Below are 18,271 nucleotides of genomic sequence, written 5' to 3' on the forward strand. Positions count from 1 at the left end.
ACTCAAATATTAGAAGGTGGGGAAAGGAGATTTAACAACTAAATGCAACATGGTATCTTGAATCCTGGAACTTTTGAGAAAGGTACATTAATTCTAACTCGGTTCTAATGGTGCAATCTAGTTCAAATCTATAATGTAGTTAATAGTAGTGACATACCAATGTTAGTTTCTGAGTTTAATAAATGCACTGTGGTTATGTAAGATGTTAATTTTAGAGGAAAGTGGGTAAAGGGTACATGGGAACTGTCTTTGCGACTCATCTGTAAATCAAAAATTACTCAAAAAATTATTTAAATATATATTCTTTAAATATGCTTCCATAGGTATGACTGGGTAGAAGGTCCCAAGCCAATAATAGTTCAGACTTAAGAGAGCCTTACCACTTATAAACATTTCACATTTTAGTTGATTTCATTCTCACAACAACCAAAAGATAATGATAGTCCCATTTTACAAAAGAGAAAATTGAGGTGCAAAATGGTCATTATTTTTCCAAAGTCACACAGTGAAAGGATTAAGTCTAGAGCTCTTATCTCTAGCCCTGTGTTCTTCCCACTATATCATAGCTGCCCAGTCTGAAAATGCCACTTCTGTCAGAAGGGGGTGAGGGTAGAAGAGGCTTGCCAAGAGATGCTGAGTGAACCATAAGCCAGGCTGTTGCTGCAAAGCCATTAGAATTGTGTATTTCTTGTCTGGGGCACAGGTGTGTGGGTGCCTGCATCTTGAATGCAGTGGGAAGGGATTGCTGGGTGACAGTTGAAAGTTCTCATTCCCTGAAGCCACGTGAGTAAACAGACTGCTTTAGGGACAAGCAGGAGGCCAAGGCAGACACCTGGGAAGACATCCCATTTAGGCAGCTAGAGAAGAATAAAGTAATAGGGGAGATTTGATGGGATGATAGAGTAGTGCTTGGTTAGTTCCAGAAATTCTTGAAATGTGGCCACAGACCAGAAAAAGAGTGTCACCTGAAGACTTGTTAGAAATGCAACTTCTGGGCCTTCCCCAGGCCTTCTAAAAACAAAAACAAACCAGAAAAGCCTCTCTGGGAATAGGGCCCAGGAAGCCCTCTGGGTGGTTCTGATGGCGGCAAAGTCTGAGGACCATCAGGATGAGCAGGAGCCTCCAATCTGGGCCTCATACTACCTGAGGCAGGGGACGAGCATGATAAGTAGGCCCTCAGACTCTCCGTGGCAGGAGAGAGGCCCAAAAGCACAGCCAGAGACTCTACTCGGGGGAACTCGGGTGGTATTCAGACCTCACTGTGCCCCAGTCTTTGGAGCCAGGGATTACGATGTGACTTACCCAGGGGGAGTTGAGTTGGAGAACCTTCTTGTACAAGCAGTAACTTGTGTTTTTTTGGTGAGATGGATGTAGCCCAATGCTTCTAGACAAGGACTAAAGCTAGGAGTACCAGGCAGAGCCAGAGCTGAACAGCTGGCTTTCTTTGCTGGGACTGCTGCATCTTGTGTGCTTGTGAAAACGTGTGCTCTTGGTTTTTTCCTGCACAGTCTTATTCTTATGTTGGAGGTTGCTTTACACAGAACTGTCCTACAGATGTGGGGCTTGGAATCCCTCAAAGCTGCATCATGGTTGGCTTTGGCTGAAACATCATGGGTGAGAACTGGGGCTGAATTCATCAGCCCCCTAGATTTACACATTATTTTTCTCTCTCCTTTCCTCACCCCCAACAAACATATCAATTTAATACTCCAGGTTCATTCAGGCTTCAAAAATTATTTCTTGGCCAAGAAATGTGGGCAGAGTTTTGTTCACAAGTGTTCAAGGCACTCCTTCCAGTGCCTGGTACATAATAGGTGCTCAATAAATATTTGTGCATGGACAAATGACTCTTTAAATGTACTTTTTTACTCTAATGTAATCTGGAAAAAAATTATCTTATAAGGAATTACAATCTTTTTATCCCACAGTCACACACCATACAGTTAAGGTGATCTATAGCTTTGAATTTGTCAAGTGTTTTATTTTGGTTTAAAGAAATTTATTAGAATTGAAAGTTATTTGATCTATGCTCTGGTCATCCAGCTGCCTCTCAGTTGGTAATGTGGATGATTGCTGCTGTCATAAATACCTTGTGCCAAGTATGTTACAATATTATAGTAATATTTACAAGCATTTTACAATATTAGTTATCATTGTGGTGTTGTAAAACCTAAACAAGCAAAAAGTTGTTAACTTGCCAGTGTTAGAGATGAGAGGACCATCATTTTATCCACCTGGGTTAGCCTTGCAGTGAAGGAGCTGTGCCCTGGCCCTGCTCGGAGGAAAGGCAGTGTGATCAGAAAGTGTCTGATTCCTGGTCAGCACTGTGCTACAGACCTACATTCTCCAGATGCCAGCTCAGTCTCTTGCATCTGAGATTGTTTCTTATTTTAATTATCGCTGCCTTCCCTCTTTGGAGTTGAGAGGCTCAGAGATGTTGTTATGCATAGTCTAATTCTGTTAAGAGGAATGTAATTGCTCAGAGCATCTTCCCGAAGTGGTTCTAAGAGCAGCGTAATGATGTGGAGGAGCTAACTGCATAGTGAGCTGTGGGAAGGGTGCTGAACATAGCCCGGGAACAAAAGCCAGGAGCCCCTATGTAGACGTGGAGGCGTGAGCAGGGCCTGGCTCTGTGCTGCCAGGGAGAGTCTGTCCCTGCAGCGTCCACACTTGGCAAGGGGATGGGCAGATACGCGACTGCACTGCAGCACCTGGAACAAAGCCGCCTCCCTTGGGCCGGACTGCAGGGCAGGCACCTGCCACCCTCTGTGGTGGTAACCACTGCCGGGCTGCACTCCTTGTACCCCACTGCCCTTTTGTGTGACCTGGCATGTTAATTTTGGCAAGTGCTCCAAACAAGGGCAGACTGTGCTCTGAAACAAGTAAAAAAGATCTGAACACTCATTTAATTAACAGATACAAAATTTATAGACTTGCAGGGGAAATAATCAGTGGATGGCTGTAGAAGCTTACACCATGTTGTCGGTATGCATGAGTATCTGAGTGGGTTCAGAAATGAATGCTTGCCTGGCTGACATGGTTAGGAATAAGCAGGGCATTTATAAAAGTACCACAAAGGTTAACTGCCTTTCTCTTTGGAATCGAACTCTGACAGGTGAAATTCTTGGTGTTCAGTTGCCTCCAAATGGAGGTGTCCTGTCTCCTGCAGAATTTCCTTTTCTAACGGAGGAGGCATGGAGTCAGGATTGCAGTACCACCTATGAGGTCATTTTTTGTTTTCCACTACTGGTCCCAGGGTGACAGTGGCCACATAGTTCATCACATGCATGTGCATTCAGGGTCACCTCCCTGTTGGGGACTGTGCCACCGAGAGGCGTAGCAGCAGGGTCCTCAGTTTGTCATACCCGTCTGTACGTGAAATTGGAACAAGATGTTAACTTTCACTTTTGAAGAGGAAGGATTTTTCTTTTAGTGTTTTCCTGGAAATAGCTTATCAGAAGATAGTAACACGGTTCTTGTAAAGCAGTCTTCCTCCCTTTGCTTTGTGGTTTACTAAAGTGAAATCAATTTGACATTAAGTATTGAAAATTTTCCTGTGAAACAGGTATTTGCAATATTTTTACAAGAAGAAAAAGTTCTCCCTGGGATAAGACCGTCCGATTCTTGTGCAGCCTCTCTTCCCACAGCTTCTCATCCTGTAGTTATCATACAGCGCGAGCGCTCCAGGCCCTAGAGCCAGACAGATTAGCTGTCTCTCAGGCCTCAGTTTCCACGTCTGTGAAACAAGGAGAATAGCATTCCCCCAACCCCCACCCCCGCATGGTTGTTGTGAAGAGGAAACGCATTAATATTGGTAAAGTGGCTAAAACAGCGACTGGCACGGAGGAAGCATTCCACAAGCACTTGCTCTGCCTATTTATCTCATGAAGCATCAACAAGCTTTACTCACTAGTGTTGGGATTTATAGTCAGGATGGCAAGGAACACTGACAAAATATTTCTTTTCTGGTTATTCCTTTTCATGATTCAGATGGCTGTATTTTGAAAATAGTTATCCATTAACAATTTGAGGAAGAAATATGTTGTCACAGCTGTTCAGTCAGTTTACAAAGACATCCAGTTCATTTGTCTCAAGAAGGTGATGCTAGCCAGCACTGTATCTGGAACTTACCCTATTCTGAGCAGTTTGCTTGGATTCATTCACTTAGATCTCAAAGTAACCCCACAGGTAAGTGCCCTTTGCTATCCCCGTTTAAGAGCTGAGGAAACCAGGCACCAAAGGTTTTGTTCAAAGTTATACAACTACTGTGCGGCACAGCTGGGGCCCTTCCCTGAGCACAGTCCAGTCCTCGCCCACCCCCGAGCTTCATCTTCTCCTGTCCTCCCCGCTGTGGCCCAGCCACACAGCTGCGGCTCCTTGAGTGCCCCGCCTCTGGGCCTTTGCACCTGCTGCTTCCTCACCCCAGCTCTTTGTCATCATTCTGGTCAAACTCAGGTGTCACCTTATCTGACTTACCTAAATCTCACCCCCACGCCGTCATTCCTTACCATGTTACCCCGCTTGCTTCACGTACTAGAGCAGGAAGAGGCCTTTCTGTCCAGTTCTCTGTGAAACACCTGGCACAGCATTATTTAAAATTTGTTGATTGACCATAGGTGCTAATGACTTTAATAATGGTCTTAGCTCTTTTTTTTAAACATATATATATATATGTAGACCCAACTCCAGCATAGGTGTGTGCAAATGCATGAAATGTGGTGATATATTCTAATCATTGTAAAGTGGTACAGAGTCCCAGACTCGAGTTACAATCCTAGCTCCAGCAAGAATGGCCTGATGCTTTTCCTCTGTAGAGTTGAAGCGCCTAGTGGTGTTTGTCTCTGAAAAGACTGAGTCACATGTTAAATGTAAAAGGTCTCAGGCAGTGGATGCTTTAATTCCTAAAATAAACTATGAACACTAGAGCCTGGATAAGGAAGTAAAAGGTTTTTTTCAGTATTTGGATAAAACAGATACTACATTTTTAAGTATGTGTGTGTGTGTGTGTGTGTGTGCCCCTTTCCTGCAATAATTGCTTTCTTCTTCTACTGATTTAAATTAAATTGTATCTGTTTAATTTGTCTGCTCTTGGAGCCTCTCTACCAGACTTCTTCAAGGTTTCCACTGGGGAATTTGACAAAGAAATAGGGTGCCAGGAACCTGAGACCAGGACCTTGACAAAAAGGGATTTTCTGTTCCTTTGGGCTACCATAGATGCCCCAGTCTTGTGCAAGGTGTCATGCCCACTACCAGCTGGATAAATCTGGCCTTGACACACCTCTGTGGTTTGGCTAAGTTTATGCCAATCTAGGATGGCAGTCCTGCAGGCTTGAATAGGCCGTGTGTTACTTGCTCTGCTTCCAGAACACCACCTCACTCTTCCCAATTCTACCCTAGATAACCAGTTCAGGATGTCCATCCTGGAGCGCCTGGAGCAGATGGAGAGGAGGATGGCTGAGATGACAGGGTCTCAGCAGCACAAGCAGGGGAGCGGAGGAGGCAGCAGTGCAGGGGGCACCGGCAGCGGGCATGGAGGAAGTCCAGCTCAGGTACGCAGCTGTCTTCACCAGTGCCTTTTGTTTTGTGTAATGCTTCGTTGATGTGTGAGGCAGTGGATCACAAGTGCCTGCCTAGTGCTGGTATCGTTCCTGGATTAGGCAAAAGTCCTAGGGAGTAGTCCTGTGTTTCTGAGTATTAAAATCTGTGTGATATGAAAGAAGCCTTGGATATTGGCACTCCTCAGTTGTTCCCCTCCCTAAGCCTTAAATCACTGTTACTCATCTCAGAATTCACTGCTGTTACCTGGCAGCCAATGAAAAAACAGGCCCAATGGTGACTCAGGTCCGCTGAGCTCAGAATTCAGTTAGAATCTATATTGTACTTTGTATCTGACTCTATCTTAGTATAAATATAACACATTTGAATTCAGTAATTCTTAAGATTTTTTTATACACTCAAAAAGATCACTATGAAAAGTGCCAGGAGAAACTCTTTCTGTAATTAGTCGGTGTTGAACATTATGCATTCTATCATCTTTCCCATATACTTTTTCACAAATTCCATGAAGAATTTGCCAAGTACAGTGACATTACCAAATATTGTCTCAGAGTCCTATTAGTCTTAAAGGCTTTATATGAATTTCATTTACGAGCTTCACTGTGAGAAAGTCTCCGAGGCAGAAATGATTTCTCAGGAGACCCTAGAGACAAATTGAAAGGGGCTGATAGTGGTCCTTACCTCTGCTACTGAGTTGTTACCTAAAAACCTCAAATAATACACCCTCTTCTTCAAGATGAATTATTTCCTTTGGAAAACTGCACTTTCTAAGTGAACATTTTTAATTTTATGATCCTTGTAAATATTGTGTTAATAGTATTTTTAATAATAGGAGAAAACAAAGCATAGTGTATCACACCCAAAAAACTAACCTTTTTCCTTGAATTTTCTTATTTCTTACCTTTCTTCAGAAATCAGTGGAAAAGAAAAGACCTGGCACACAGTAAATTATCATTAAGGCTAAGATAGGCTTCTTTTTCACCTGATAATCCTCTGTTTTATAAAAGAAGTTATCATTTAATACATCTCATGGCTAAAATAAGAGATTCCCACAAAGGTAGCATAAAGGGAATGGAATATCATTTTTCAGCTCAGAACTCAGCAACTGGCCTCTTATAATACAACTCCATATTAACTGCTATCGAATACCCTTTCATCAATTCAAGTTGATGTCACTGAATATCTGTGTCTGTTGTGTGATAGAGATGTGGCTCTCCTTGTTTAATGCAAGAAAACTCGCTCTGTGTTCCCACTGGAATTCCGTGGTAATCGCCATGTGCTCCTGCATTTATCTGTCTGGTATGTGTAGAGCATCTCTGCTGGAGCCCTTTGAGTCAAGGTCATTCTAATGCAGGTTGGGATGCCATGCCAGCTGTGCTCTGGTGAGGATGACATTATCTCTGGCATCTGCCTTTTTATTTTGGAGGCATTTGTAACATATTTAAAAATAAAAAACACTGAGGAGCAACAATATTTCTGTAGTAGTTGAGTTTGATGGGGTTTATTATTGAGAAATGCTTCTAAAATAATACCAAAGATGAGAATTAGGCTGGAAATGCCATTTATTTGAAGGGAGTGTTAAATAAAACTGCTACCACAGGAACCTAGATAAGCTGTTGAGGTTACTAACTTTGATTTTTTTCTTCCTTTACAGCTGAGTCCAGGGAAAAAAGCCTTGCAGTTAAAATTAGTGAATATCTCTTTCCTGTGTGCCTGATGATAATAATATCATTACTAATAACACTTAAATTTCAAGATCTCTAATGCTTTCTCCAAAGGACTGGATTATTATTGGATTTTTAAAAATGTTTCTTTAGGGAAAAAAAAATTCCCATCTAAGTGATGTAGTTTTTAAGAAAGAGCAAGGCAGGTCGAAGGCTCAGGTATCTCCAGATGGAGGAATTAGGAGGGCTGCCCTGCTTTGCTGTCACAACATTTGACTGCCTATGTTGTTTACTTCAGCTGGGGGCTAGAATCACTTTTTCTTTTTAGACAATATATGCTTTTCCCTGCAGTGGATCAGCATGAAGTTCTCTGGTAGCATGTCAGTCGTAATAAAGAGACTGGTGTTGTCAGAGTCACGGAAAATTACCCTGCGCCGTGACTGTGGACACGTGCCGCTGAGCTGAATGTAGCCAGCCAGCATGCACTAGTCTCTGTTTCATGACGTCTCTTGATTTTCAGTTTTCTGTTTGAGTTGCTCATCGTAAATTGTGTGCCTCCCTTACACCAAAAGGCTGACTTGGTGCAGGGCCTTTGGTCTGCGATGGTGACACGTGCTCTGTCCTTATAGTGTGCTTCTGGCCCTGGAACTCTGGGGAGCTGCTTTGAGAGCCGTGTGGTGGTTGTGTGCGAGAAGATGATGAGCCGAGCCTGCTGGGCCAAGTCCAAGCATTTGATTCACTCAAAGACCTTCCGCGGAATGACCCTCTTACACCTGGCTGCCGCCCAGGGCTACGCCACCCTCATCCAGACCCTCATCAAATGGCGGTAAGGCCCGAGTGCGGGCGGCGAGTGGTGCTCCTCACTCGTCCCCTGCGCCTTCCTCCTGAGCATCTCCACCGATGGAGGGAGATCTGCCCATTGGGAGAATGCAGTAGCCTGTGAGCAAAGGGCTTTCTCAGAGGACAAGTTTTCAAGGGAATTGTATGAACTTCTTTCCAAGAAATACTGGGCAAAGTACCAGCTAAATGTTGGACTTTTTATTTTCTCTGGGCTCCTAGCAAAACAGAGTCCAAACCACCCCATGAAATTCAGGACTCTCCGTTTCTTAGAGGCCCAGTTTTGTTCCATCTTTTTGGGTTTTATAACGTTCTGGTGTTTCTTTAACATCGACTGATTGTGGGGTAACTTCTGGTGCTGTCTCTTAACAGCACAAAGCATGCAGATAGCATTGATCTGGAACTGGAAGTTGACCCCCTGAATGTGGACCACTTCTCCTGTACGCCTCTGGTAAGGAATGGGATCTTTTGTTCCCTGAACTGTTTTTCTCGGCTGGCATAGGGATCCTCCCTTTGTTATCCCTCACTGATATATGGCATTTGTCAGAGCGGTTTTGTAACGGTAATGTCTTGTGGCCCCGTCGAGACTGCCAGCCAGGGCCCATTTGTCACTGGCAGCAAAAGCAGAAGTAAACTATGTGTAGCTCTAGTAAGAAAGCCTGCTCTGTCTTCCTGTTTGTAGATGTGGGCGTGTGCCCTAGGGCACTTGGAAGCTGCTGTTGTGCTGTACAGGTGGGACCGCCGGGCCATCTCCATTCCTGACTCTCTAGGAAGGCTGCCTTTGGGAATTGCCAGGTCAAGAGGTCATGTGAAATTAGCAGAATGTCTGGAGCACTTGCAGAGAGATGAACAGGCCCAGCTGGGACAGAACCCCAGAATACATTGTCCTCCGAGCGAAGAGCCTCATACGGATAGCTGGATGACCCAGTGGCACAGTGAAGTCATCAACTCTCCAGAAATACCCAAAGGAGTCACCGTTATTGCAAGTACCAATCCAGGTAAACACTCACAATTATTACATCTCAGAACTTGAAAGATTTCCCATTTGCTTTCATGCAGCTACCCTCAGAAAAGCCCATAGGACAGTCACATGCATTTAAGATTTTGTTTTTTTTTAAATGTTTCTGATTTTCCTTTTAGCTGTAAGAATGCCCAGGGCTTCCCCAACTAAAAATGCAGAAAGTAGAAAAAAAATCTATGTCCATGCAAGAAAGAAAGAAATACAAATTTTGGAGGATTATCTGAATACAATATGTGCTGCTGGGAAACATTTAAATGTTATGGACTGTCTTGAGTTCCAGCTTTGCACTTTGTGTCCCTCAGGCATAGAGAAAGTGTTAATTCTTTAGGATTCCTAATTTTATCGCCTGTCCTGACTATCCTTTCTACTGTACTTTTCAGAGCTGAGAAGACCTCGGTCTGAACCCTCTAATTACTACAGCAGTGAGAGCCACAAAGATTATCCAGCTCCCAAAAAGCATAAATTGAACCCTGAGTACTTCCAGGCAAGGCAGGAGAAGCTGCTTTCCACTGCACTGAGTCTGGAACAGCCAAATATCAGGAAGCAGAGCCCTAGTTCTAAGCAGTCTGTCCCCGAGACAATCAGCCCCAGTGAAGGAGTGAGGGACTACAGCCGGGAAACCTCCCCTCCCACTCCAGAGACTGCAGGATTCCAAGCCTCTGGATCTCAGCCTGTAGTAAAGTGGAATTCCAAAGATCTTTACATTGGTGTGTCTACAGTACAGGTGACTGGAAATCCGAAGGGGACCAGTGTAGGAAAGGAGGCAGCACCTTCCCAGGTGCGTCCACGGGAACCAATGAGTGTCCTGATGATGGCTAACAGAGAGGTGGTGCATACAGAGATGGGGTCCTACCGTGATAGTGCAGAAAACGAGGAGTGCTCACAGCCCATGGATGACATACAGGTGAGCGTGGACAAGGTAAGCCTGCAGAGGCTGGCGCATCCATCACAGCTTCCGTGACCTTTACGGTCAGTTTCCAGAGGTCATGTGATTTTCTCACCAGTGAAGGCTTACAAGTCCGGTCTCATGCACAACAATGTTGGAGTATCTTCTGGACTTGACCACGCTTCCATTCATGAATCAAGCATTGTGAGTGGGTCTGAACGCCAGTGACCGGGCCTCAGCAGAGTCTTCCCTCTTCACACCGCCTCCCAGCAACCCACTCATGACCCTGCTTCCTCCCTGCATCCAGGGTGGCTGATCTCACTGTTCTAAGTCCTGGTTATAATAGAGCCTCAGCCTGAGAATAGCTAGAACAGAAGGCCTGCGGATAGAATTTGAACGATCTAAGTGTTTTGATGAGCACAGCCATCCTCTGGCCATTGTAAAGGGCATGCATAGTGTGAGGCTCTCATGAGGTGTGCAGTGACATATCCCTGGAACTGATAATGGACTGCCTGTATGGTGAATCTAGACAATCCAGAATCCTTTCAGGGCATTGAACCTGTTAGAGACCAAGAATATATATGAAGCAAAGTTGAAGTTTGGCTTTCCAGCAAATTTAATTAAAATACACTATAGAGGGGAGGACCATAGGAACAATCTAAGAATATATGTTTGACTTCCTCTCTTTCCAACTTCCCACTGATAGAACCCAAAGCAAACTTTAAAGGGAAGAACTTTCACAACTCAGTAAGGCATCCATGCCTGTAGAAATGATGCAGCGAGAGGAAGGGGCCTGGAGATCTCACCCCTGGCCAGCTTTCCTCGGTAGAGGTTTGACTGCTGAACCAGTCCTGCTCAGCAGCCCCACGCGGGTCACACAGAGTGAGAAGCTAGCATGCTTACCTCTGTGCTCCCATTCCTCGGGAGGGTGAGGGTTCCCTGCCGCTCTACCAACCAATGCAGTCATGGGGAGGGCTGCCAGGGAGATCAAAGAAAGTTGTAGAGAAGGGGTTGGCAATTTTTTTCTGTAAAAAAGCCAAGTGGTAAATATTTTAGGTTTTGTGTGCCATGAGACTTTCTCATGACTATTCAGTCTGTCTCTGTAGCACAAAAGTAGCCTTAGACAACATTAAATGATTATGTGGCTGTGTGCTGATCAAACTGTATTTACATAAATAGGTAGCTGGCTGGACTGGCCTACCACAGTTTGCCAAACCCTGTTTTAAACAATTCCTGATGGAACCCATACCAGATATCTATACTAAGCAATCTAGAACAATATTTATAAGTACAAACATATAATAATAAATCACCAGGCTATGAAAATCAGCAGCTCAAAAGAGGGGAACCAATTTGAGATAGTGGACATCTGGATATCTAGATAGTGTTCTAGAGAGAACAGTGCTGTCCACTAGAACATACCCCACTGGGGGAAATGTTCTTTGTCTGCACCGTGCAGCATGGTGGACACTAGCCACACGTGTACTCAGTGCTTGGGATGTAGATAATGTGACTTAGGAACTGAATTTCTAATTTTATTTACACTTAAGTTTAACCACTGGGTAGCACAACCTTATAGCAGTTGGCCTTCAGTGAAGCAGTTTCTGCAGAATAGGAAAGAACCTTAAAGAATCTGTATTTTCACTGAGCCTTAAGAGAATTCATTTTGTGAAATTAAGAGCACATATCTATGGAAAAAAAGACAGCAGTCTAAGAAGTATTTGAGCCAAATGAAGAAAGTAACAATTAAAAACAGTAGCTAATTCAAGAAATGGCAAGCCAGAGATCACAGAGGAGTGAACAATAAAACCAGTAAAACTGGTATTTCTGAATAATTATTGGTAGTGTGGCTATACATATAGGCTGTACATCAGGCAGTTATTAAGAAGGGATTCTTTAAATAGGAGAGGAAGAATATTTAAAAAATAACTTGGAACTCAGATTCTAAATTAAAACCTGGGAGGTAGGGAAATGAAGGCAAAAATGTACTGAAGCTGCTCTCCTGCTTGGGGCACAGCATAGGCTGAAATATGCTTTTTTGAAATGTCAGGTTAGTAGGAAACATAAAAACAAGCTACAGAATTTCTAAGTCATTGAAGTCGGGGGAAAAACTGTGGCCCATTTGGAAAAAGTTCAGGAATGGTAACAAAAAGCAACAACAGAAAATAAAATGTTGTAGGAATATTTGCAAATGTGATTCATTCCCACTTTGGTAACTGATAATTCCATTAATAGAGTCTCAACTTGGGTAAAAAAGAAAGCAAAATACACCATATACTGCTTGTAAAAGATACAACTAAAATGAAACAAAATAAAAAGAAAGTGACAGGTAAAGATAGAACAGATAAAAGAATGAAAAGAAATGAGCACAATGCATGGCAAATAGTACATATATATAATTTGTTAAGAAGATAGGACCATCATTAATCCTCCTAGCACAGCTTCTAAATAGTAAAGCAAAAACTAGTAAACACAAAGAAATATGGAGCCATACTCATAATCATAGTGTGAGATTAACACACCTTCTCACAATTTGTCAGATCAAGTAGATAAAAAAGGATATAAAAAATTGAGCACTATAATTAGGAAACTTGATTTAATATATGTATTTAACAATGATACATATATATGATTATGTAAGTATATGTAATTTAGTACATATAGCAAATATGTAATTTTTCTTTTTAGATATCTAAGAGACATTTATGAAAATTGCTCATGTGGTAGAAAAAGAGATATTAAATAAAACCCAAAGCTGCGCATTCAGAGTCTACCTTCTCTGACTGCAATCCAAGAAATTTAGAAGGAATGACATGATTTTTTAGATCCAACTGCTTACAATATTATTTGGCTTAAAGTTGTTCATATTTCCGGGCCTTTTTTAATGGCCTTCAGGATAAGAAATCAGCTACGCAGTATCGCAGAGTATGTCATTTATTATGATATTGGGGTGTTCCTACTACAGATACATATTTATAAAATGGAGTATGTGGGGAGGTGACTTTTGAGCTGGAACCTGCAGTCTCCAGAAATTTCACTTTGTTTTTAACAAAATATTTGAATTCTTTCATAGAAAAAGAATCAAGGTAGGACTTAATTCCTCCTATTTGAGTCACAATTCAAGGCCAAGACAGAAGGAAAAAGGCTATGATGTTCTTTCTTTAAATGTTTTCATTTTTATTTCTATTACGAGAATAATTCTTGTTTTCTGTTGAAAACTTAGAAATTTACTCAGGATAAGTGTCTTTAACAGCTTTATTGAGGTATGGTTTACATACCATAAAATTCACCCATTTCAAGTGTTCAGTGTGATGAATTTTAGTAAATGTGCAGAGCTGTGCAGCCATCACCATGATCCCATTTAGAATATGCCCACTGCCACCCCAATATTTTCCTGTGCTATGCCCTTTTACAGTCAATTCTGCTAACTGCCCAGTCTTAGGCAACCACTGATCTGATTTCTAACCCCAGATTTTGCTTTTTCTAGAAATGTCATATAAATGGAATCACAAATCTGTATTTTTCTCTGTTCTGGCTGCTTTCACTCAGCATGTTTTTGAGGTTCATTCACACTGTAAGATAACCATTTTGCCACCTTTGTACCCTTTGTACAGATACTTTCAGAACATTTTCAATTCACTTAAAAACTTAAAACTGCTGTATTTCAATTTCCATTTACAAGAGATGTGCAAGGAAATTTCTGAAAACAAGGGCGTATCTCTGAATCTGATAAAATACATCTTAATCCAGACTAGTTTTGAGGATTTCTAACTGTCTTAGGAATGTATATGGGGTGCAAGTATCAACAACCTACCTAGTGCTGTAATTGAAAAGAAGATTTATTTCCTCACATGACAAGAAGACTAGAGGTTCAGTAGCTTGGTGATGTCGTTGGGGACCCAGATTTTTTCCTGAGTTTTCTAGTTTTGTCTTTTCCCTTCATGTTTGTTGCTTTATGGATCTGATAACAGCTGCTCAAGCTTGTTTGTAGTCAAGGTAGGAAGAAGAGGGGAAAGGACCAGCTCACTGATCGCTTTCATCAGGAAAGCGAAAGCTTTGCCGAGAATGCTCCTGGCAGGTTTCCATATGGTGTCATTGTGCAGAGGCGGTCACATATCGCCCCCTCGGGGTGCTGGAAGGCAGAGAATCAGGAAGAGGGTTACCGTGATTGGCTCATGTCACAAGCTGTCCCCTGGGGCTGGCTCATTGTTTCTTTCCACAAAACTGGGATTCTCTAGGCAAGGCAAAAGGGTGGGGTTGGATATTAGATAACCAGTAGGGTCACCATATTAATGTGGTAACTTACTGTAGAACTGCCCGGTCATAATATCATTGTGTGGTTTAACTTAGCTGAGAGTAGAGAGAATGCACAAGCCAGAAGTTCTCTAAGACTTGACCAAAGGTTTGACTGAACTATAATTTGGAGGGGCAGGTCACAACATATTCCTTACAATGATACTGGAGTGTACTGGGTTGAGGGGTAAGCCTATCCCCCTCATTTATTTCCCTCCACAGTAGGGTGGGGTGAAGGTAGGCCTGGCTCACTTGTGAGGCTCCCTCCTAAGCTGCACATTCTGTGAACTGCGGGTTCCAGGTGAACATGGTGGCGCTGGCGGAGCACATCATTGAAGCCACACCCGACCGGATCAAGCAGGAGGATTTTGTGCCCCTGGGATCCCCAGCATTGGATAGGACAGACACCACCACCATGAGCAGTACAATGAGCTGGCTGGCCAGTTACCTAGCTGATGCCGATCATCTGCCAAATGCTGCCCAGATCAGGTCAGTAAAAGTCTGAGTCCCCGCCAAGGAGAAATCCTGGATCTAATTGGAGGCATGGGAGACTAACTGGATGTGATGAGCGTTGTGTGATGTGAGACCTTGTTAAGGAAGGAAGCAAGCCTAGGACGGATGCAGTTGCCATTTTCAAGGCCTGGCTCATGTCTTCACCTCTTCCCTCATCTCTCTCCCCATGTAGAGCACATGACAGTGCCTCAGTGCCTCATCATGTTTTCCTCCCGACTCAACTGAAGTGTCATCAGGATGGGATAGTATGCGCAGTGTATTTAGGGTTTAGCTGAATACTAACCTCATAATAGATGCTCAGTGTGTTTAGGGTTTAGCTGAATACTAACCTCATAATAAATGCTCAATATGGCATTATTAATTGAAGGACATCAAAGTACAGAGTATGTTAACTGACCTGACTGAATGGAGGCACATTCTTAATAGTCTACAATGGCTCCTGGTGGATAGAATCTTGTCTCATTAATCAATATGTAATGGATCATGCAGATCAATCACCAATCTCTCTTTCCTGTGTCTCTTCTTGTTCCAGAAGTGCATATAATGAGCCTCTAACCCCCTCTTCTAATACCAGCTTGAGCCCTGTAGGCTCTCCGGTCAGTGAAATAGCTTTTGAGAAACCTAGCCTTCCTTCCGCAGCAGACTGGTCAGAATTCCTGAGTGCATCTACAAGCGAGAAGGTAGAGAATGAATTCGCTCAGCTAACTCTGTCCGATCATGAACAGAGAGAACTCTATGAAGCGGCTAGGCTTGTCCAGACAGCCTTCCGGAAATACAAGGTAAAATAGAACAGAGTCCCAGTGTTGTGACATTCCTGAGATCAGCGAGAATAGATGAGAGTCAGCATCATTCAAACTAAAACATAGTTGCTTTTTTTTCCTCTGAGTTTATAGAACTGTTGTTTGAAATTATGATGTCACATGAGATAATTAATAATTTTCAAAAGCTTTAGTGAAGTAAAACTGACCAGTCCTATAATGGTTATCACCATCTCAACTTACTTTTGGTAACGATAATGGAACGAACATTTATTATTTAGTTAATACAAGAGAAGTTGACACTATTGCCACAAAGAATGTATGAGCTAAAGCAGGGGTTTCTAACTGGAGGCCTGCGGACTGATTTTCGGCAACCCATGAATCCTACAATTTTATGGTAAAGCTTCTGTTATGCATTTTTGGTGGGAGAGGGTCCATAGCTTTCCACAGATTCTCGAATGATTCATTGACTGCCCTAAGAAAGTATTTCAAGCTATTCATCATTGATTAGAAGTATTTGGGATTATCTTAGCAAGGATAGTGGTGACCTGGCAGTTTATACAGACAAACAGTACAATACCTGATAAGTTAAATATACTTGGAAAATGAGTATTTTTAGGCCTTCTAACATCCCAACTCTCATGGTTCTATTTAGTAGTAAGAATAGTTGGAGATTTTATTCTGTAAATCCATTTTTCCTAATTTATACTTATAATTAGTTATCATTGTATCTTGGTAAACCTGGTGTCTCAGTTCTAAAAAAATTAAGTGAGCAGTGGTTCTATTTGTCTTAAGAAAGTCGACATTTCTTAGACTCAATCGTTTTTTATTTTTCCTCCTCACTGTTCCCTCCAGGGCCGACCCGTGCGGGAACAGCAAGAAGTGGCTGCTGCTGTCATTCAGCGTTGTTACCGGAAATATAAACAGGTAAACCACCACTTCGGGTCATGATAGGAAATGCATCTCCTCCAAACAGCACCGGGCCCCTGAGGATTGCAGGGTGTGGTCTGGCTGAGGGGCACTGCGTCCAGTGCCTGATTCAAAGACTGACTTGCACTTTCCTTGATTAAAAACCAGCAGAAGATGTTCCAGAGGCGAGAAAAACAAAAACAGAAACACCACCTGCAACTAAACTTACTCACGAAATAATTTTTGTTCACATTATCACCTACCTGACAAATTAGTCTGGTACAAAGAAAGTTATGTTGGACGTGAGGATCTATCTTCTAGTAATGTTACCTATATACCCCATAAGAATGAAAGAACTCAAGGAAATTTGACACAGTGATTGGAGAAGTAGATACTGGCCATATTTTTGACCTTGAATTATGGAAGTTACATAAACATTAGCCATTTTTCCTTTTAGCTTCTTATTTGTTTTAGAATGAAGAATTGTACAATTCTTTGAAAATCTTGAGAAGCCCAGAACATCTTACATTGCTTTTGTGTTCCTTAGCTAGAGATGCAGTCAGAATACTTAAGTATTACTGTTTCAAAAAAGACCCCACAAAACTGTATTGTTACATAACATCAACAGGTAGGAAAGGGCACTGATGTTCATGACCGTTAAGGCACATCATCTCATCTGCTTCTTGTAATTTTTCGAAGTGAACAATTTTATTTCCATTTTACAGATGAAGAAGCTGAGGCTCAGAGAAATTCAGTAAATATTAGACCTCTCTAACCACCTAGGTGTTTATAATAAAATTGCCTAATTGAGTTTGACAGCTTCACATGATAAAGTTCAGTCCTGCCAGTAGATTCTAGAACCTTTTATTAGGTTGTGCTTTAGGCAGGTCTCAAATTTTTATGTAGGGCATAATTAATGCTGGGCTGTATATAGAGATTTGGGGCTATGTCTCCTGTTATGGTCTAGGGCTTGCTTTGATTCCTGATATCGGTTGCCATGTTCTTGAGTTTCTCTAGCATTAGACCCAATTAATGGGGGGTGGGGGTGATATCTTCAGTTTAGAGCCAGTTGAGTTCATGATCCCAGTAAATGAAGGTTTATTGTGTAAACGCTGACACCACAGTACCTGTAGCTCTGCAGCAGGGGACTGACTGTACAGGCTTCTGTTTGGGGAGCAGGCTTCACGCTAGCCAAAGTGATGCACAGAATCACAGTTTCGAGTCTGTAATTATAACAAGTATTTATTCCAAACTATGAGTTTGGTTTTTTTTTTTTCAAGAAAATCCTCCCAAAGAAGTATTGTCTACAACCAGGAAGGCAGAAGGCATTATTTTTTGAAATATTGACAAATAAAAGATAAATATTTTGGAAGATGGAAGGCATTAATATAGCCAGGTTGCCTCTTTTTTGTTTTTTGTTTTGGTTGGGAGTTTTATTGGTTCTGGTTTTTAATTTCATTATATTCAGCAATCTAACATTAACCTTGTATTTTCTGTTTCTCCCCAAGCTGACATGGATAGCCTTGAAGGTAATGATATACCCAGTCCTCTCACAAACCATTCCACCAGAGTCACAAACTTCACACCCATCACCAACGACAAGAAGGGGCCATTAAGATGGCAGGGTCATGATGGCCTCCCCTTGCCAGGCCACCTGACCACAAGGCATATGTCCCCTGGGGACCATGTGGTTATTCAGTTGTAGTGGCTGTTGACATTAACAATCACTGGACATTTTCAATGGCCAGTGTCAACCTAAAAAATCCATCCAGGCTAATTACTATGAGCCCAGTGAGCCACTAAATTAATTTACCTTCTACCCCGTGCACTTCAC

The 18,271-nt window shown here is 42.3% G+C and overlaps 1 protein-coding gene across 14 annotated transcripts in view; it reads left to right on the forward strand.

Moving 5' to 3' along the window:
- Positions 1 to 18,271, forward strand: part of CAMTA1 (calmodulin binding transcription activator 1) — an 806,010-nt gene that overhangs the window by 770,618 nt on the left and 17,121 nt on the right. For 7 of the 14 annotated variants that reach the window (XM_036999801.2, XM_036999802.2, XM_073233119.1 and 4 more), the window contains 9 exons: positions 5,398 to 5,549; positions 7,850 to 8,046; positions 8,430 to 8,508; positions 8,740 to 9,055; positions 9,459 to 9,982; positions 14,559 to 14,746; positions 15,303 to 15,549; positions 16,384 to 16,455; positions 17,946 to 17,966. In XM_036999801.2, coding sequence (XP_036855696.2) covers positions 5,398 to 5,549; positions 7,850 to 8,046; positions 8,430 to 8,508; positions 8,740 to 9,055; positions 9,459 to 9,982; positions 14,559 to 14,746; positions 15,303 to 15,549; positions 16,384 to 16,455; positions 17,946 to 17,966 — 1,796 coding nt within the window. The remainder of the gene's footprint in view (positions 1 to 5,397; positions 5,550 to 7,849; positions 8,047 to 8,429; positions 8,509 to 8,739; positions 9,056 to 9,458; positions 9,983 to 14,558; positions 14,747 to 15,302; positions 15,550 to 16,383; positions 16,456 to 17,945; positions 17,967 to 18,271) is intronic. The other 7 variants (XM_036999809.2, XM_036999808.2, XM_073233120.1 and 4 more) reach the window with 3 other exon arrangements.

The sequence above is a fragment of the Manis javanica genome, chromosome 4 (assembly GCF_040802235.1).
Source record: "Manis javanica isolate MJ-LG chromosome 4, MJ_LKY, whole genome shotgun sequence".
Classification (NCBI taxonomy): domain Eukaryota; kingdom Metazoa; phylum Chordata; class Mammalia; order Pholidota; family Manidae; genus Manis; species Manis javanica.